Source organism: Larus michahellis, chromosome W, assembly GCF_964199755.1.
Source record: "Larus michahellis chromosome W, bLarMic1.1, whole genome shotgun sequence".
NCBI lineage: Eukaryota > Metazoa > Chordata > Aves > Charadriiformes > Laridae > Larus > Larus michahellis.
Genome location: NC_133929.1, coordinates 14,850,378 through 14,871,548, shown reverse-complemented (window position 1 = coordinate 14,871,548; position 21,171 = coordinate 14,850,378). Strand labels below are relative to the sequence as shown.

The 21,171-nt window shown below is 44.4% G+C and overlaps 1 protein-coding gene across 1 annotated transcript in view; it reads right to left on the bottom strand.

Moving 5' to 3' along the window:
* The window catches only part of LOC141735593 (ubiquitin-conjugating enzyme E2 R2-like), a 33,582-nt gene extending 14,619 nt beyond the window's left edge, over positions 1 to 18,963 (bottom strand). The window contains exon 1 of the mRNA XM_074568619.1: positions 18,560 to 18,963. Within this exon, the coding sequence (XP_074424720.1) occupies positions 18,560 to 18,736 (177 nt within the window). The 5' untranslated portion in view covers positions 18,737 to 18,963. The remainder of the gene's footprint in view (positions 1 to 18,559) is intronic.
* Positions 18,964 to 21,171: the final 2,208 nt, after the last annotated feature.

The window sequence follows — 21,171 nt, the reverse complement described above, 5'->3', positions numbered from 1 at the left end:
ACTGCCGCCGATGCACCGTTGTGGTAGCAATCAGCACCTGTTGTTCGTCAACCCTTGACAACCCCACAACAAAAGGGTCCTCCGAGAGACCAGGCAAGGTAGACAACTGTTTAACTTCCTCTGTCTCCAAGGCAGCTATGCCAAAGGCCCACCAGTACCCTTTTGGGTCCTTAAAATACCCTCTCCTGAGGTAATCTATGCCAAGGATGCATGGAGCCTCTGGGCCAGTCACAATGGGATGCTTTTGCCACTCATTCCCAGTTAGGCTCACTTCCGCCTCCAGTACAGTCAACTCTTGGGATCCCCCTGTCACCCCAGAAATACAAATGGGTTCTGCCCCTCTATAGCTGGATGGCATTAGGGTGCCCTGTGCACCCGTGTCCACTAGAGCCTTATACTCCTGTGGGTCTGATGTGCCAGGCCATCGAATCCACACCGTCCAATAAACCCGGTTGTCCCTTTCCTCCACCTGGCCGGAGGCAGGGCCCCTCTAATCCTGGTCATAGTATCCATTACTCACTTCTTGCAGAAATGACTTGGAAGTTCCTTCAAGGGGATCAGGCCTTCTGCTCTGTCTGGGGAACGGCCCACTGGAAACTGGGGCAGCACTTTTCCTGGTGGAAAACCCCCTGGTGGACAACCCCTTTTGTGGTTGTCCTTCCTTGCAACTCCTGTACCCGTGTCCGCAGGATCCAAGTAGGTTGTCCATCCCACTTCCTCATGTCCTCTCCGTGGTCACGCAGGTAGAACCACAGGGTGCCTTGTGGTGTGTACCCTCTGTACTCGCTCTCTCGAGTGGGGAAATGCCTGCTCCTAACAGCTGAGACGCTGGCCCGTACAGGTGGGGAGTAGGACACATTCTCTTCAAGTTGCTGGACCTTCCGGGACAGTTTCTCCACAGCTGAGACAAGGGTGGGGGAGGGGAGAGAGACTTTCTTCATATCGCCGGAGCCGGCCAGCTACCTCATCCACCGTTGGTCCCTCTTCACCTTTCCATTCCATTACTGCCAGTGAGTTGGCATATGACGATGGTGCGCTCCGTACAAACTTCCGCCACATGGGCCTTGTGCACTGCACCTCATCAGGGTCTGTGGGTAAGTCTGCATTGTCCAAGTCATAATAAATCATCTCCCACACGGCTAATTCTCTCAGGTACTGGATACCTCTTTCCATGGTGGTCCACTTGCTTGGTTGACATACAACATCTTCACTGAAGGGGTACCTCTCCCTCACACCTGACAGGAGTCATTTCCAGAGGCTGAGGGCTTGGGTCTTCTTCCCAATTGCCTTGTCAATGCCGCCTTCCCTAGACAGGGATCCCAGCTGCCTGGCCTCCCTACCCTCTAATTCCAGGCTACTGGCCCCGTTATCCCAGCACCGGAGCAGCCAGGTGACAATGTGCTCGCCTGAAAGTCAGCTGAAATCTTTTCGCATATCCCACAGCTTGCTCAGGGATCAGGGGATTATCTCTGGTTCTGCCTCTTCCTCCTGTCCTTGTGATGGCCCTGGTTCATGATCATCCCTTACTAAGCAAAGTGATTTCGTTGTTTACTACTTCTGTATAGGAGCGACTGATACCAGCACAGGTTGTATTTCTGGTTCAGCTGCAGTACCTGTTACTGGGGTTGGAATAGTCACAGGGCCTGTCAGTCTTTTCCCTCTCTTTCCACTGAGGGTGCTGCATAATATCCAACAGTGTTTGGTAAACACTGGCCAGGGCCCAGCACAGTGCTGTGAGTTGTGCCTCTCTGGAATAGCCACAGCATTTTCCCTTCAGATATTCTACCACTTTATCAGGGTCCTGTAATTGTTCAGGGGTGAAGTCCCAGACCATTGGAGGTGAGAAGTTCTCTAGGTACCTGCCCATGCTCTCCCATATGCCATGCCACCCCTGACTATCCAGCCTCGGGGCAGATCTCTGGGTAGTAGTCTTAAGTAGTTGCTTAACCCTAAAGAAGAACTGATACACATTCAGGAGACATAGCAATAGGAACATGCTGGTTTGAGCATCCCAAGGATATTCAAAATTCTCAAAAGTTGTCATACCTGACCCGAAGGAGAAAAGGGAGGCCAAAGAGCTGGGGAAAGTATCCCCCCCCGTTTCCCCCATAGACAGAGTGTGATTACTAATAAATTCTGAGAGATGGTGCCCGAGGTATGGGCAGGACAGCAGTGCCACATAAACACCCCAACATAACTGTGTTAACAGTTATGTTTATCATAAGCTGATATTGCACAGGACAGCAAAATGAGGATCCTGATCCCTCTCCCAAAGGTGATAAACATCATCACAGGGAGTACATAAACCATATAGGAATTTACATAACAGCCATGAGAACAAACAGAGCAACATCGTTACCAGCAACTATTTAACTAATATAGTAAATGCATACAACAACTTTTTTTTTTTTTTTTTTTTTTTTTTTTTTTACAAGCTCTAGTTGGATTTGTCATTATCTCAACCCTTCCAGACTCACATTGGGTGCCAAAAAGGACTATCGTGGTTTAGCCTCACCCAGCAAAGAGCCACGCCGCCACTCTCTCAACCCCCCACCACCGTAGGGAGAATCAGAAGAAAAAGGCAAAACTCACGGGTTGAGACAAAGGTAGTTTAACAGAACAGCAAAGGGAACAGGAAAAAGAACAACAATAATACCAATAGAGGAGTGTACAAACACGATTTACAGTACCACCGCTCACTGACTGGACCCAGACACCCCAGCCCACTCCAGGCAGCGACTTCCTACCCCCTCCCCTGGCCAGCTCCTGGCTACAGACTGGGCATGGCTCACATGGGATGGAATACCTGTGTCCCTGCCAGAGTCTGGGGAATATTAGCCTTATCCCCGCCGGAACCAGGACAACAAGTCACAGCAAAGGTTCATCCTTCCACCCCTACTGGCACCATAGCTGGCACTGCTGTTTGCATGGCCAGGTAACAAGCTAGCCAGAAAGTCCCTCATTTTTAACTTAAATGGTTTATTTTGGAAGAAGTGACCACTTCGACCTTTATTTATGGAGTTAAAGTGTCAACAGTTTAGACAGGACATACTTAGACCAAGCAGCCACTTGGTTCTTGCAATAGTGTGGGATTGCATACACAGGAAAAAATCCCAGCCCAGAAGGAGCCCTCAGCTACCACTGAAATCCTGCACAAATGCCTGTTACCTTTCCTAGCTCATAACAAGACAATTTTGTATACTGTCAATTGTGGTTTTAAGTGTTAGTAATCTGTTGATAATCTGAAAGCTGCATACATGCATGCACGTACTCTCAGTACTTTTCTACTCCAGGAAAAAAAAAAACCCACATAGCCAGGGTTTTCCTTCTTTTTCCATCCTAATACCAGAGCAGTATCTTGGCAGCCATAGTGCAGGGGGATGACAGCAGGGAAAATAATCTAAGCAAGTTAAGTAGTGACCTACTTGCTTGTTTAACAATAAAGATAGCCAAACAAGCAACTTTTGACCAGACTTAGTGATTGCCTGACTTACAACACACATTTTAAAATTATGGCTTCAGCAGCATGCGTACCTTTATGGAGCATGTTATTAACATCCCATGTTTAACTTTTTGGAAGAGTGTAAGAAGCAAGCACTCACCAGAAGCCAGCTCTAATATAGTCTGGTTACGGCAGAAAAATCACCCATCACCACCCTTCAAAGTACACTGGGCTTTCAAGAGAGCTCTAATTTACTGATATTTGCATACCACAAGCTGTACAGTAACCATCATTTTTGCAGCTCATTAGTAGCCACAAGCCCCTTATTGCATTTATGGGCTACGTTAACTTTGAAGGTTTGCCAGCACCTAGCAAGTCACAGCCTCATTGTACTGGACATTACCCAATTGGTAAGTAACACATCTCACCCTTAAAATATGCCAACAGCACTGATTGCCTCCTGCAAAAGGACATAAGTTTCAAAATATGCTCCTTTACTCTCCTTACACAGAGGTTAACCTCATTTGAGTAGATTGCTGCTCAAGTTACTCTGCACTATTTTCAGTTGGCCTCTTCCCAATAGGGCATCAAAGTATCAATGTGTGACTGCAGAAAAAGAATCAGATGCTAAAACTAACACGAGCACTAGTTAGAGTCCATTCCAAGTGCTTTAAAAAAACAAACAAACAAACAACACACCACCAAAAAACACAACCAACCCCCCACACACACCCCAAAAAACAACCAACCAAAAACCTTTGAATTAATTTGTGTTTTGTAGGAAAAAGTACTTCCTTCTGCTGGCAAGATGGCTCTTATACTAAAATATACTGACAGCTTTGAAGCCATAAAATATACTGGATCTGCAGCAAAGCATTTCTCAAAAACAAATATCTAGAAGACATCTACACAATTAACTACTGTTTAGTGTTGCACAAAGTCACACCATCTTTTCAAGATAAAAAGCCTGCAGAGATACAAAGGTTGAACACAGTGGCTGTTTACAGTCCATATTAACAGCAAGTGAGATGGCATTTCAGGCTCAACAGTTCCAATCCCAGGGAAGTTGTGGATGCCCCATCCCTGAGGGTGTTCAAGGCCAGGCTGGATAAGGCTTTGAACAGCCTGGTCTAGTGGGAGGTGTCCCTGCCCAGGGCAGGGGGGTTGGAACTAGATGATCTTTAAGGTCCTTCATGTTTGCTGCAGTGCTGTCCAACCTTTCAGGTTAGTATGTCTGTGGACACCAGACTTCATATTTCATGTAGGGCCATTTTACTAGCTGCGGCCATCAGGATTAAAATGCTGTCATTCTCCTATCAGCAGGGGGGAGGGGGAAATTCCTCAGCAAATCCAAAGCAGGGTAACCCATACTGTGCACTAAGATGTATGTGCTGTAGAGCTCACATGCATTGTACAATCAGTTGTGCACTGGGCTTTGCAGTCTCTATCATAAGGGGGGTTTTATGCTTCTGCTCTAAACAAACATACAAGGCAGGATATCTAGTTATATCTAAGGTAACACAGCTCATTTGCCTTTTTTTTTTACTGTGAACAGTTAGCTTTAAACACAGCTAGTGCAATAACAGATTAATGATCATGGAAGCCTGCATCACTAATTCATTGTATTTACAGTTCAGTAGTTTAAATACAAGAAGCCACAACAGCAAGATTTTTGATTTGCAGGTTAAACACTGACTGATCTGACATTCTTATACATGTTAACATATGACATTAAAGTTGCTTCCAACGTGAAATGATGTAAGAGACAACTGACTACAGCAAACTAATGAGAAAATTTCACCAGAAATACCTAAGAATATGTAAAACCAGTCATTCAATAGGTGTTTATAAGTATAGATTTTAAAGTCATCATCCTTTTTACACTGAAAAATTTTCTCCATAAATACATGGTACAGAACAGGAACTGGTTGAGGCTACCTCCTTATCCCACATGTAACAAACATCCTCCAAGAAGATAAGCACAGAGGTTTAACCAGGTAAGAAAAGGATCCTGTGCTCTCCAGGAAGAAACTTAATTAATAGCTATCTACAAATAGCTCATCCTTAGTTTTTCTGGACACTGCTAGAACAGGGAGTGACACAATAAGCATTGCATGGGTGAACATTACAAGTCTGGTGCTTGTGAAATACATCTCAGGAGCCAGTGCTGACCTAGGGACCCACCACAGGAAACTCCAGGTCTAAACCATGGATTCTCCATATATCCCCTTCTCAGTAACACCTGGTAAGCTGCCCAAAAAAAGTGACAAAGGAGGAAATGCCTTAACATATCCTGAACACTGAACTCCATAGAATGGTTTAGGTTGGAAGGGACCTTTAATATCATCTTGTTTCAACTCCCCAGCCACAGGCAGGGACACCTCCCATTAGACCAGGCTGCTCAAAGCCCCATCCAGCCTGGCCTTGAACACTTCCAGGGATGAGGCATCCACAACTTCCCTGGGCAACCTGTTCCACTGCCTCACCACCCTCATAGTGAAAAATTTCCTCCCGATATCCAATCTAAGTCTACCCTCTTGCAGTTTGAAGCCATTAGCCCTTGTCCTATCGCTACACACCCTTGTAAAAGTCCCTCCCCAGCTTTCTTATAGGCCCCCTTCAGATACTGGAAAGCTGCTATAAGGTCTCCCCGGAGCCTTCTCTTCTCCAGGCTGAACAACCCCAACTCTCTCAGCCTGTCCTCATAGCATAGGGTGCTCCAGCCCTCTGATCATCTTTGTGGCCCTCCTCTGGACCCATTCCAACAGGTCCATGACCTTCTTGTGCTGAGGACTCCAGAGCTGGATGCAGTACTCCAGGTGGGGTCTCACCAGAGCAGAGGGGCAGAATCACCTCCCTCGACCTGCTGGCCACGCTTCTTTTGATGCGGCCCAGGATGCTGTTGGCTTTCTGGGCTGTGAGCTCACATTGCCTGCTCATGTTGAGCTTCTCATCCACCAGCACCCCCAAGTCCTTCTCCTCAGGGCTGCTCTCAAGCCATTCTCCACCCAGCCTGTATTTGTGCTTGGGATTGCACCTGATTCAGATGCAAGACCTTGCACTTGGCCTGGTTGAACTTCATGAGGTTCTCCCACCTCTCAAGCCTGTCCAGGTCCCTCTGGATGGCATCCCTTCCCTCCAGCGCGTTGACCACTCCACACAGCTTGGTGTCATCAGCAAACTTGCTGAGGATGCACTCAATTTAATACTGAGCTCAAGGTTACAAGCAGGTATCTGAATGAGGCTGACTCAGAGCCTGAAATCCTGTACATGACCACCTTTACCACATATTTGATTCAGATAGCTGTCCTATTTTCCTCAAAAAAGCTAAAATTGGGACATCTTATTCAGTCAGCTGGTACTAGGGCATTTGGCCCAAAGGCACTTTAACTTGCATCCTCCACTTTCTGGGTGAATGCCCTACCCTAAAGGGCATTAAACACAGCTCTCTTCAGCTTTCCCCTTGGCATCAGGCCACTGCCCAGACAGAAATGCAAAAGCCCAAGCCAGAAGACAAAATGAGCCTGACTGCTCAGAACACAGAGCTTGGAAAAAGCTGTCAGGCTTGTAAATATTTCACACTGGGAAGTGAGCTGATAAGCAGGAGCAACCCCTCCTTCCAGCTGAGCACCTTAAGCTACCAGAGGCATGTTCCTTCACTGCTTGCTGGGTTTTGGCCCTACCCCACTATGCAGCCAAGAATCTAGTAGGCAACAGTTTCAACAAGGGAAAGGAAGGATTCCCCAGTATAAACTCACAGCCTGATAACTATGTTACCCCCCAAAAACCCCAGAAGATACGGGCTTAATCTCTTCAATATGAAGAGGGAATTGAACCTATCTCCAAGCAATAAGACAAAGTTGGCTAGTACTTTTGTCTGAGCACCACATATTAAGTTTCTTGCACAAGCCAAAGCCCTGAAGAGGGCACAGTTGTCCCCAGACAAGAGATAGTAGAACCCCTTCAAGTTCCACTACAACACTGGGCACTTATTTTAAGTGGTGTGGCCCTTAGCATCACTCTTCCATACTGAAGTTGTTGACACTTCAAGCACCTCTGCACAATTTTAGTTCTTTACCCTACTTACCACAGATTGCCTCAAAACTGATACAAGTTACAAGACAAGCATAGCAACAATTATTTAAGAAGTCTGTATTATTCTTTAATTTTAATTAGAACTTTGACCTTGAACAACCAAACTTGCCTAGAACAAACACACCTGAGAAAGGAAGAACAAGGAATCAGAGTCACAAAAGTGAAGGCCTCTGCATTATCCTAGCAAAGCTAAACAATCTCCAGATCAGACATCCAAAATGTCTGAACACCAGTGACATCATAGCTGTAAGAAGAGCATGGTTAAACCAAAAGTAGCAGAATGGGATCCAGCAATACAGCTCACAAGTTTGCATAAAGAGGGACACAGATGCTTTGTTTTCTTCGCAAATGCTCCATACTTTGGAAAGGGGGCTATCAACTACTCTTAAAAGCCTGCCATGTCAAGTAGGAACATAACACAGGAGCTTTGAAGACAAGCTTAAGAAAGGATCTGCACTCAGGGCTAGCAATCAGGTTCCCATTCAGCAGTGGAAGTATTACTAACATAAAAGCATAACAGGTGAGCACAAACAAAATTTCAGAAGTTTTGATCAAGAGTTAAACAATACACAATGTATTTCACTAGTTATTGCTAAGCAACACTAAGGCCAACAGTTTAGCAAAATTCAAAAGGGATTAGGCATGGGTAATAAGCACATCCACAACTACATTAACTAAGATAAAACAGTTTATAAAAGGATTAAAGGAATACCAAGCCTTATGGCATGAGTCATCTGCTATATCATAGATAAGCAAAACAATCATAAAGATCAACTTATCACAGAGCAGTAGAAACCATTCCCATTGTTCTAGCATCTGTTAGCTAAATTGCACCAAGGATAAGCCTCCAAAAACCAAAATCAAACTAGATCTCACTTACTCAGGTTCAAGCTTCTCTAATAAGCTTGTTCAACTGTATATTACATTTATCTTGGAATAAAAGCAACTCAGGCCAAACTTTAGCTGATTTATGTTCACGAATGCTTGCAACACATTAAACTAGAATTGAGATACTCAAGTCACAGAGGTTGATGTGACTCACTCTCAAAGCCAGATCATCACAACAAAACACACAGACTATCACAATGAAACACTTAAACAATTCTCTGCTGATTTCGGTAACCAGCTACTAGCTGAAGCTAGAGGGGAAAAAAAACCAAAGGAACAACATGTTTGCCTTGTCCTGTCTTAAAACAGGTCAACCAGAGAATCAAGATCCTTCTCCATTCAGAAGGTTTGTCACTAGTGGTAGGACTGATCACTCATTTTAGAAGAGTTTAGCCACTTTAACCTCGTACCTTGGACTCCAAGCCTTCAGCCCAGTGCTAGTCTGATAGACTAATTAAAGATGCACAGAAACAAAATATTTTTCACATCTTGCCCTCCTTGGATCTACAAAGAGCAGCTTAATTTATTAGCCCCATGAAGTGGCAGAGGAATTCAGACAGAGGAGCTATAATTACCAAGTCATCTCCAGCTGAAGTGTCAGCTACCACATGCTCTCTTCAGAAAACCCAGACTACTCATGTACCTAGTTTATAAAGCTCCCTATATCAAGCTTAATTTTGACAAGAGGGTGGTTTTGATTGTACCAGGCCTTTTTAGAACTTTTAGCTGTTAAAATAGTCAAATTGGACAGTAAAAAAAAAAAAGAATAGCAGATCCAAACAGCAGAGCATCCCACTATTAGTACAGAATTCAAGGAGTTCACATCAGGCAATCCAAGTTTCATCCCATACTTCCTCACTTTTATTAAATATTCTTTTCCCATGATAGGAAATATACCACTATTTTCAGAGGTGATTTGTGAACCTTAATGTGTTGATCATAGTGTCAGATGAAGTTTTATAAGCCTTAAGAAGTCTGAAGTCCTGTAGCTGAGATTAGCACTTTCAGTGCAAGAACACCTTGAAGGGTCAAAAGGAGATGTGAGACAGGTTAAAAACTTATAAACCAGAAAGGAAGGAAGTCCATGTTTTTGCCATTGCTCCTTCAGCAAAAGCTACTCACAAATTAGAAAAACCTACCATTAGTATCTGCATTACACCAGGGACTGCAATTTTTTTTTTTTTTTTTTTTTACTTTAACATTTCAGTATTGCAGAAGCTGATGTCACTCACCAAGAAAAGTTTCCCCTCTAATTTGGCAAGGCTTCAGAAGTCCAATCAACTATTAATTGTAACACTGGCTTACATTGTTAGTAGAGAAAGTTAGAAGAGATTTAGCCACATTTAACACAGGCAAAGTAGAAATAGCTGGTCAAGTGGTGGAAGCTTTGAACGAATTAACCACAGCACCAACTGGATCTGCATCACAGGAACATCAAGCCTGCCATCTTGACCACGACCAGTAGAGCCAGGTAGCTTTTAAACATGCAGGTAAAAAGATATATTTATATGTACTGTTCCTATTTCTAGATTTTTTCCTAGAGAAGAGGTGATAGGAAATTGATCCTACCCTCAGTTTTGTCCACTTCTGCCCTTTGCAACAAGTAGTAGCTTTGAGTTTTCCACTTCCATTTGAACAAAGCTTTTGACTATGACCATGTCACTACATGAAGAGAAGCTCAGAAACCAGTTATTAGATGAGAGGCAGAAAGTGTATGCTTAGTCTTCTATAACTTCTCCAAGCACCTGGTGTTCTGCTTAAGATTCAGTGCTTGTAGAAATACCTGTCATAGTTGGCAGTTACAAATATGCTTGTGGCAGCAGGAAACAATTGGCTCAAAACTCTGCTTGTTTTAGTCAGTCAGGCTTTCTCTGGGGTTTGCTTTTTTTGCCAACATGAAAGAATTAAGTGCTACAAAAGAAAAGGATTAAAACTTACCAGTTTTACCTACAGAACCGCAAAACAGCACATGCAATCATGATTAGCAAAACACAGTCTCATTTTCTTACCACAATAAGCACTACAAGGACCTAAAACAATCCCTGACAGTTGCAGTTTCTGCAATTTAGTTCTGACATGGAATACAATTCTCATACATATATCTGCTTGCATGCAGGGTTTATTCTGCACTGGGTTTTGATGCAATATTTGTATTGCTATATTGAATAGCGGGGCTGCAAAGTGGAGTACTCCAGTAGTACCAGAATTCTCACCACATTTATCTGCCACTTTTTGGGGAATGAATATACCCTGAGGGGTCAGTGTTTCTCCCCAAGGATCTTGCTTCATGCAAGAGGGCAGCCAGACACACTATCATTACAAGAGAAGATCTATCAAGGCTGCATCACTCAAGAATCCCACCACTGAAAACAGCAACTTCCTACTGTAGTCAAATCAATTCCTTGTATAAGACTCAAGCTGCTCATTGCTCCGGGTTCTTCTGTCAACCCATCACCATTTCTCAATCTTAAGATCTGCTATTTATTTTCCTAGAGATATTTAAGTGACTGCAGTTGCTAAGACAACCGCTTCATCAACACCAGCACCTCAGCTCATCTATCTCAGGCTTCCCTTCATTTCACCATAACTTCTAGGAAGTCAGCTGCCAGAAACAGTCATTTTGAAATCTGGCTTTTTCTTTTTTTAAATTTTTAGTAGCCTTTGAGATCTTCTGTCCCAAGAATCTCAAGTTCCTTACATAAGAACAAATTTGTTTTAATTATACTCTCAGAAGTGAGGTTTCCTGTAAAGCTGGAAGAAGTCTGATAGCTCAAATTCCACGACACTGGATATGATGAAGGGGAAGATGCGATCAGAGGTATAAATCCAAATCAGGTTTATGCACACCTATGCTGTCGCTTTCAATAACTCACTAAAGTCCCTTTCTACTTTGTTTTTTGTTATCAAGAGAAGCAGAGTGACTCAATATTTATTATAATACTTATCAAACTCAGCTAGGCCTTGAAATGCACACCCATAAAGGTGTCTTTTTGAGAAAGATCACAGAACTTCCACAAAGAAATTAATAAGTTAAAACATGCATATAGCTATAGGGATTATCCACTAAGCAAGACTTAAGCTGTCAGACTCTCCTGCTATAGCAGCCATGAAACCTGGTGGGACAGGACACAGCTAGGAGGGCTGACCCAAACTAGCCAAAGGGGTATTTGATACCATGCAACATCATGCTCTGTATGTAGCTAGCCCAGGCTGGGTCTTTTCTTTAACATGCTAATGTATATTAGTTGTATATTCCTTTATCAGTATTGTTGTTGCTGTTTCCCCCTTTCCTTTACTGTTCTGTTAAACTGTCTTTGTCTCAACCCACAAGTTTTGCCTTTTCCCTTCCAATTCTCCCCCCACAGCCATGGGGGGGGGGGGGGGGGGAGGTTTAAGAGAACAGCAACATGTTTCTTAATTGCCAGCTGAAGCTAAACCACAACAGTCTCTTTTGGCACCCAAAGTGAGGCACAAAGGGTAAAGATAACACAACTGACAGGAACATGTTAAAGTGTATTTGTTATATGCATTTATTATATAGTTAAATAGTCGCTGGTCACAATGTTGCTGTTTGTTCTCATGGCTGTGTTACGTAAAATCTTATATGCTCTATGTACTCCCCACAATGCTGTTTATCACCTCTGGGAGAGGGATCAGGATCATAATTTTGCTGTCCTGTGCAATATCAACTGTAACATCACTGTTCACACAGTTATGTTGGGGTATTTATGCAGCATCACTGTCCTGCCCATACCTCAGGCACCATCTCTCAGAATTGTATTAATAATCACACCCAATGTAAGGGGGGAAGCAGGGGGGAATACTTCCCCCCACTCCAGTGCTGCCGGTGCTGGGCTGGATGTTCAAAGGGAGGGTCCCCTCTACACATCATGCAACTGACACTACAAGGGCTTTAGTGTGAACCACACAGCAAACTCAACCAGGAAACCCCAGTCACCCAGGAATCTTAGAAGTGATCACAAACTGGCCCCAAGGCAAAGACTTTGGAATATCACCAGAGGAGGAAGAGGTAACACACACAGAGGAGGCCCCACTGTATAATAAACTGCCAGAAAATGAGAAGAAATATGCCCTGTTCACTGATGGGTCCTGCCAGATTGTGGGAAAGCATCAGAAGTAGAAGGCTGCTGTGTGGAGTCCTACACAAGTCACAGAAGCCACTGAAGGACAAGGTGAATCAAGCCAGTTTGCAGAGGTGAAAGCCATCCATCTGGCCAATGCTCTATCTCTATACTGACTCATGGATGGTGGCAAATGCTCTGTGGGGGTGGCTACAGCAGTGGAAGCAGGGCAACTGGCAGCGCAGAGGCAAGCCCATCTGGGCTGCTGAACTGTGGCAAGATATCATATAGGTGCTCATGTAACCGGGGGGGTGGCCAGGAACTGCTGCTTTGGAGCAGGCTGGGACTTTTCCAGGTTCCAATAGGTGAGTGATTGTACATTGATCATGTTTGTATATTCCTTTATCAGTATTATTGTTGTTTTCCCTCTTTCCTTTGCTGTTCTGCAAAACTTGTGGGTTTAGATAAAGGCAGTTTTTCCTCATCTAGTTCTCCCCCCATTCCACCACAGGAGCAAGCAACTACATGGTTCTTTGTTGCCAGCCGGAACTAAACCACAACAATCACATAACAAACATTATTTTGGCAAATAAGTATTACACAACAGCATTTATCAATGCCTCTAGCAGTTAGAAACACCAGCTTTCCTGATAAAAGGAAAGGTACCTGCAGGTCAGTTATGCTGTAGTTTTCTATTTAAAGTGCTTGCTAAGCATAGAATTTGCCTTTCTGCCCATGTGTTTTAAGCTCAGTGTTGTGGCATGGCCTGGTAATTGCACTTTGGGTGACAAGCACAATGGAACTCAGAAGCATGTCAATAACATACTTTAACCCTTGTCTTAACTTACTAGAACCAAATCTTGCTCTGTGAAGGCACTGACCCCACAAAGCACCATGCCAGGCTGTTTCCCTGGCCATGCTACAGGGCTGCAAGCCAGTTCACACTTCCACACTTGACATCAAATCCTGCATGCTGGTTTCACTATGCTGAGAGGCTTTATTTTGAACCTAATCTTCAAAGCACAGGAGAGAAGACCTTGGGTGACTGTAGTAGAAGAGCACAGGAGCTGGAGCAATTAAGACAGTACAAGAAAGAAGTCCCAGAGGTAGGAAATAAAAAAGCCACGTAGCTCCACAATCACTGCAGATCCCTCTGACACTTCAAATGACAAGGCAGCCAAGGCATAGCTTTACCTCCTCCAACAAGAGGTTTACCCAGATTCTCCTCAATACTCTTTCTGAGAATTATTTGTGAAGCCTGCATAGCATACTTCACAAGCAAGCCTACATACCCAGGCTTTGATGGTTTTCTCTTCAACACAAGAAACGTTCCCCTCCTCCCTCAGGTTAAGGTACACAACCCCAGCTTTATTTTTTGCTCTTAGAGAATTGCTGCAGCTGCCTCATGGACAAAGTCTGTGCAGAGGAGCATGACTTGTCAGTACATCAGGATCTGTGCTGAAGCACTCAGGAAACTGCTCAGGTTTTTATTTAAAAAAAGAAAGTCACAAATAAGCAGAAGTTCTTATTTCAAAAATATCTTTGCTTTTGTGCTTAAGCAGCCTGAAAGCTAGTCACTTGACAATTTCTTCAGCTATTCCAAGTTTAAATACTGTACTTGTAAACATACAAGTTGAATTTGTTTTGGAAGAAAGCTTTCCCATGTGTTATTTATAACAAACCACTTTTTACCTAACTATGCTGTTACAAGATATACCCATTTTAGAAAAAAAGGTTAATTTATTCAGGGTCATGTATACAAATCCATTACATATAAGAGACTTTTAGTCCCTATCCTGTTCACTAAATTATACTGCCTCTTACTGTTGCCAAAGAACATTTTAGCCCTACCTTAAATTCAAAGGTGTACAAACCCCCCATAATTCTACATAACTCTTCCAATCCTAGCCCTGTGTCCTTCAGATGAGCACCTCTTACAGTCACCAACAGATCTAGAACAATGCATTGCATTGGCTCTTTCATCCTGTTTGTGTAGCATCTACAGACTATTCTCAACAAGTGTCACGCTTCACCCACACAAAGGGCCTAACAGGTGAACTCTGGATTGTGCATTCCTTTCACCCAGTCTAACATCAGATTGTAGCAATTCACTTTCAGAGTAAGTGTGACAGCAATATTTAGTAGCCTTACCAAACAAGGCTCAGTCATTTTCATCTACCCAGCCTAAATCAAAGGAGCTTTTAATATTGACTCTTGCTCTACATTAAACATGCTTCTTGACACAGCATACTTGGTCAAATTATGCTTCTGGGCAGTGAAGTTTCTCACTTGCACCTTCCCTGAATTATTGGCTCCCAGCACAAGAATACCATTCAACTATAAAGTGAGAAGAATTTCCTTTTAAAACAATCAAAAGCTGTGATGTTACGGTACAATTGCGCCAAACATACAAAGCTTAGAAGGTGCCTCCTGATGGCTTATTCAGATAGTACTGCAAGTATCCTGAAAACATCACATGGTGTCTTATCACACCATGCCCCTCCCAACTGACCTAAGAAAGAAGCAACTGGCACTATGACCTGGACATGAAAATATTTCCTTCTGAGAGAAGTCTTCCCTTTGTCACTCAAAAAACCTCAATAACTGAATCAGATGTGAGCAAATCAACATCTTAGACATGTAAGGTCTACCCACCTTTTACCCTTAAACTCTGAATGAGCCGGGGACCAAAAATCAAGTTCACCTATTGCAATCAACTACCTGTAGCCCAACACAACTGATTCTGCCAGAGATTTTAGTCAAACTGGAAGTTTCTTGCTGACAGCAGCTGAGGGACAGACATTTGCTCTTATCACTGGACCTCTTTGGAGAGCTTAACATCACTGACCCTGAGCTACTTTTGCCTTGCTAGCAAGGCATGAAAGGTAACCAGTGCATGAAATAGCTCAACTCCTTCCTTGAGGGTGATAATCTGGAATTTAAAGGGTTACCCAAAACATTATTCCCAGTCATACTGAATAGCTACATAAAGTCACTAGATAAGGCAAAGATTGACAGAGATAAGGATAGCCATGCAGAAACACCTGGACTCATGATTAAGTCTCTACTGCAGATGTGCATCTTTAGCTGATTGCATGGAGGGAGTTTGTGGTTCAGGACTGCTCCTATCCCTCATTGATACAAGCTGCTCTTCACACAGTGGTTGCTTCTGAAGGCTGCTGCCCTTTCCATCTAGCTAGGAGGTCCTAAACTATGAAGTACTGCAACAGATTTGAGCATGTATGTTAGTTGATAAAATATGCTGAGACACTGTGCTTGAATTTTTAAGAAGTCCCTGACTATTATAGCCAGCACTAAGGTACTGATAACCTACCATTTAAACAAACATTCAGGGGGACACGTTTTCTGCTTCAATTTATCAAATGCTAGTTACAGGATTATCAACCTAAACCAGAGCCTGTAGAAGTGTTGAACCAGCTTTTAACAGCAGTAGCTCCTGTCAAGGAGGTGCAAAGAGCACTTTCCTCATTTCAATTTATTCAGCTAGTTCAACAACACAGAGAAAATAGTCATATTTCCCCAAGAATAAACAAGGTGCCAAAAGCTGATATTACCAGCCCCAAGAGCTCCGTGAGCATAAATCAAGCATTTGCATTCCCAATCAACTAATCACTAACACTTTCTTTATTAAGCACAGGTCTTCCTCAAAATATTTATACTTGATCTTAACTAGAAGTCTTTGCACTTTCCACTCCAGTTTGTGCCCTCAAACCACACCTCAAGTGGAAGAAAATTCCCAAACTCTCATTGCCACAAAGTTTAAAAAGTTACATCCTGTGATCACATATTTCTAATCCTGCTTACCTAATCATAGGAAACTAAAAAGACAAAACAAGATGAAGCTAGATATTTCATCACACTAAGAAACCTGAAAAAGAATAAGTGAGATTGTGATCTGAACTAGTGCTGACCTCACATATACTATGAATATGTGCTAGAAGTCACCCCACCAAATAAAGTTCAGGTATTAATTTTATCTCTAAACAATTCAGTAAGCCAAATCTAACACATCTAAAGGTTTGCCTGAAGACCTAATACAAAGAAAGCCAAGAACATCACTTCTCAGGACAACAGGACTCCTTCTCCCTACAGACAGAATGAGAGTTTAAGACCACTTTTTCAGTGACTCAGAACTTAGGATGCATAACCAAAGATCAAACACTACCAAAACAAAAGAACACCATGCATGGCTCCTCACGGAGGAAAGATGAGACAGAAGCAACATATGACAGACTCCAGCCATGCTACTTGAAGGGAATCCCTCTGCTGTGGAAGGGTGAAGGCATCACAAGACCTTAGTCTCCCACTCTCAAAATAAGCCTCACAGGATCAGTCAGAAGAATTTTGACGAAAGGCACAAGAGTTCAAGGACATAAAATACCAAAAGAGATATCACATTCATAATACTGAGGTAAAGCAACTGGCAACCTTGCCTAAATCTACACTTGTTAACGCACATACTCAGATTGTTACTGAAAAGAGTCTAAAGCAGCATGTGAAATAATTACAAACATACAGTCCAGAGAGCTCCCCAAACAAACAAAAATATTTTGACCCACTGTGATTTCTGGGGGGGAAGGATGAGTAATGCAAGTACAGGAAAAGGTTGCCAAACCATTCAGATGTAAGAGTGACCCACTTACCAACCCAAGACTAGAGCAACTTCCTGAATAAGTAATAATGGAGGTAAGTCTAAGAATATACCTATCACACCTACATGAGTAAGCCATCCAACTCATTACAAAAGGCAAATCTTGTACCAAAGCCTTCCCTTCTTTCAAAGCAATGAGGCCAAACTGAACATGACTCAAATATATTATTCCCCAAGCTACAGGTTATTTTGGGTTTGTGGAACAAGGCTCTTAAACCTTGACCCAGAAAGGCCAAGATGCACGTCAGCCAAGCAAAGCGATCATCCAGAATTTTTTTTTTCTGTTTGACAGAAGTCAAAGGGCATGAAACAGGAAACACAGAAGCAACTAATAAAATGATAACTCCTGGGAGAAGCAAGCTAAAGGGGACAATATTGTGCTAGAGACCAAGCAGATATCAAGTGCAAAGGGGTATGCCCAATGCAACATATCTTCCGCAGGCATCAAAGGGTTTTTAATTGTTTCTTTTAAGCAAAAACATGTGATTCCTCCTCCAATTGTTTTGAGAATTTAAGTCTTTTGCTGTCCCTTTCTGGGACAGCAGTGCCAGACTCCTTGCTTACTGTGTTTACAAGAAGGGAAATAACCACAAAAGTTTGTTTTGGATTAACAGGAAGATTAAGAGAGGAATTGAAAACATTTATCTACCTTCACCAATTATTTGTTGCCATAGCCCTTGGAAGGCTGCCCTCAAAGTCTGGAGGGGAAGAAGAGGAAAACAACAGGAAAAACAGTCATGAAAAAACAGTCCTGAAGCCCATGAAGTTTTGAGGAAAATACAGCCTTTACCCTGAATTAGTCATCCTACACAGGATGCTCCTGCATAACAAGCAGAGTGATTGAGGGAAGGTTAGGAAACCCCTTTGAAATAAACATACACAAACCATAGCCCAGATGACAGCTTGGAAGAGAAGAATTTGCACCCTGCCACGAGGTACCTGCCTTTCTTTGGGGTTAGAATAGGGAAGTTACAGAATAGAGACAGCTGTGACACTGCCCCCTCTCCCCAGAGTGCTTCCCAAGGGAGAAGGAAGGAGAGGCCCTGCTGGCCCCAGCCAGCCTGCCCTGCAGACCGCCCCCATCCCCCCCCCGCCAGCAACAGGAGGGGAAAGGCAGCTCGCGGAGCACCACTTACAGGAGCCGAGCCTCCATGCCCTCCCTCCTCCCGTAGGCCCCGACCCACTTCCGCGAGGGGCGGAGGGGCTGACAGCTGCCGCATACCCGCCGCCCCACCAGAGCCCCGGCCATCCCTCCGAGCACGACAGAGGCCCATCAGACGACGAGGAGAATGGTGCAGGCCTCATCGGCAGCTCCCCAAGACCACCGCGGCAGCGGGAGGCCCAGTCCACCAGCGGGGTGGTGGTGGGGGAAAGCCATACCTTGAAGTAGCCACCTTCGTAGAGGGTGTTGGGGGGCCCAAAGATCGCTACCTCCCAGTTGTAGAGGTCGGACTCATCGACTAGAGTGATGCGGAAGCCCTCCACCGGCTCCTCCTGCAGCGACTTCAGCTCTAGCATAAGCGCCTTCTGCGAGCTGCTCATCTGCTGCTGGGCCATGGCGCGGCGCGGCGCCCGCCGCCCCACGCTCCCGCTGCTGCTGCTGCTGCTGCTGCCGCCGCCCAGGCCCAGGCCCAGGCCCTGGCCCTGGCCCTGGCCCTGGCCCTGGCCCTGGCCCTGGCCCTGGCCCTGGCCCTGGCCCTAGTCCCTCCCTGCGCTGACAGCCGCTACCGCCGCCACTTCCTTTTGTGACGGCGCCCACTCGCCGCTGACCTCAACGCGCCGCGCCGCGCCCTACCCCACCACACAACAAGCCACGCCCCGCCGCACGACAAGCCCCTACCGGCGCGCTTAAAGGGACAGCGCTTCCCACCATAGGGCCTGTAGGGTGTGTGGGTAAGTGGTTCTTAGTACTGTATCAGCCCCTACGGGCCAGGCCTGTATCTCCTCTCCAGCGAGGCCCGGCCCCATAGTACCTGGTGTGGGGGCAGCGGGGTTGGGTAGAAGCCACGTGCTGGGCTGCGAGTGGGAGTAGGACGGAGGGGGTGGTGCTGTGCAGGGGTCACGGCTGTGTACGGCAGAGCAGGGCCGGCCCACGGTCAAAAAGAGCAGTTTTTGTACAAAGGATGGTTTTTGAGGAGCGACCTTGCATGACCCAGCATCCCCTAAAAATCCTGCAGCAAGCCCCAAGCAGCAGTAGGAGAGGAACAGGCAGTTACCCCCTCCCACAGGTGTGTGAGGTGCTACAGGCAGAAAACTCAGTTTCGATCCTTCCTCCCATTCCCCGACACGGTTAAGGCAGAAAAATGTTTGCAGAGGTGGCAAGGTATATCAACCTGTGAACATGAGCAAGTGCCTCAGATGCTCCTTATCCTAGCCCTTAAAAAATAATATAAATATTATTCATTGTGTAATAAATAGCCAGATCCCTTAAACAGAAATGGCACTTATTTTATTATAGGGACAAAGTCAATAGAGCAAAAGCGCAGCGCTGGGTGCATGACTCAAGTCAGAGGCACACCAGCTAACACTTTAACCATGTCTTATATACATTCAATATTGCATACGTATTCACTATTTTAGACAGAGTAATTGTTTATAATGATTGATTATCATTAGTCCCTTTTCTCTTCTATTTGTGTGTTTCCTTCTGAATTGTTTCTGAGGATCGATGATCTTCAGTTCCCTTTTCCCATGCATCTGTTTCCTTCTGGTAGGATCGATTATCATCAACTCCCTTCTCCTATGCATCTGTTTCCTTCTGTTAATCACTTGTGGAGTCTTTTGGAGAAGTTCTCTTTTGTTTCTCTCGGATGTTTTTCTTCATGATGATTTTCTTCATAGCTGCTGTTAGTTGTTATCTTTGAGGTTTCTCATGTTTCCTAATTTACTAAAGGTTAGTTATCCTTATAAGTCAAAGATTTATAGCCTTGTTATTATGGCGAAAGCCAACAATACCTTCACTATTTTTCACAATTGTAAAAATAAATAAATGAAAATAACAAAGCAATTATCCAGGAGGAAGACAAACAGCGTAGCACACCCCCAGCTGGTGCAAATCTGGGTTTCACTTCTGGAAATGTTAATGTACTCACCTGCCTGTCAGCACACAGGACCACCCAGTTGCATGAGAAATATCCGGCACGGGGACGTAGTTGCAAGCTGGACATTTTATCTCAGCCAGCAGAAGTAATAAGTAATCCCAGCCAGAAGTAATAAGGACATAACAGCCCTGACAGAGAAAAGCTGATGCCTATTTCTTGATAAAGAATGAATATGGTTCTATCAGGAATAATTTAAACAACTAATAGGCTGTGATGAGTTCTAAATTAATTGTAAAGTCCCCCAAAATGTCACAGTTATTTGAAGGAAATCTCTGTTGTCTGTGGACTTGTGGTCAAATAAAAATTGGGGACGAATAAAAGTGAAAATCGCATAATGCCTTAATATAAATCTGTGGCATTGGATTACATGGAGTCCAGGGATGAAATGGTAAAAGACCCTGAGATACTGCTTGTCGTGGTTTAGCCTCAGACGGCAACAAAGAACCACGTGCCACTCGCTCGGGCCTTCCTAATACAGGAAGAATCAGAAGAAAAGGCAAGACTCTTGGGTTGAGACAAAGGCAGTTTAACAGAACAGCAAAGGGAACAGGCAAACAACAACAATAACACGGACAGAGGAATATACAAACACGATTAGGGAACCGCCGCTCCCCACCCGGGCCCAGGATGCCCCGCCTTCCCCAAGCGGTGACTTCCTGCCCCCTCCCCCGGCAGCTCAGGGTGGCCATGGCTTGAGTGGGATGGAATACCTGTGTCCCTGCCGGAGCCTGGGGAGAATTAACCCTGTCCCCGCCGGAACCAGGACGTTATCCACCCCTTACTCCATACCATCTATGCCATGCCCAGATCTTACGGTCTCCAATGAATTGCCACCACTTTCCCCTGTCATTCATATATATATACACACACACACACACACACATATATTTA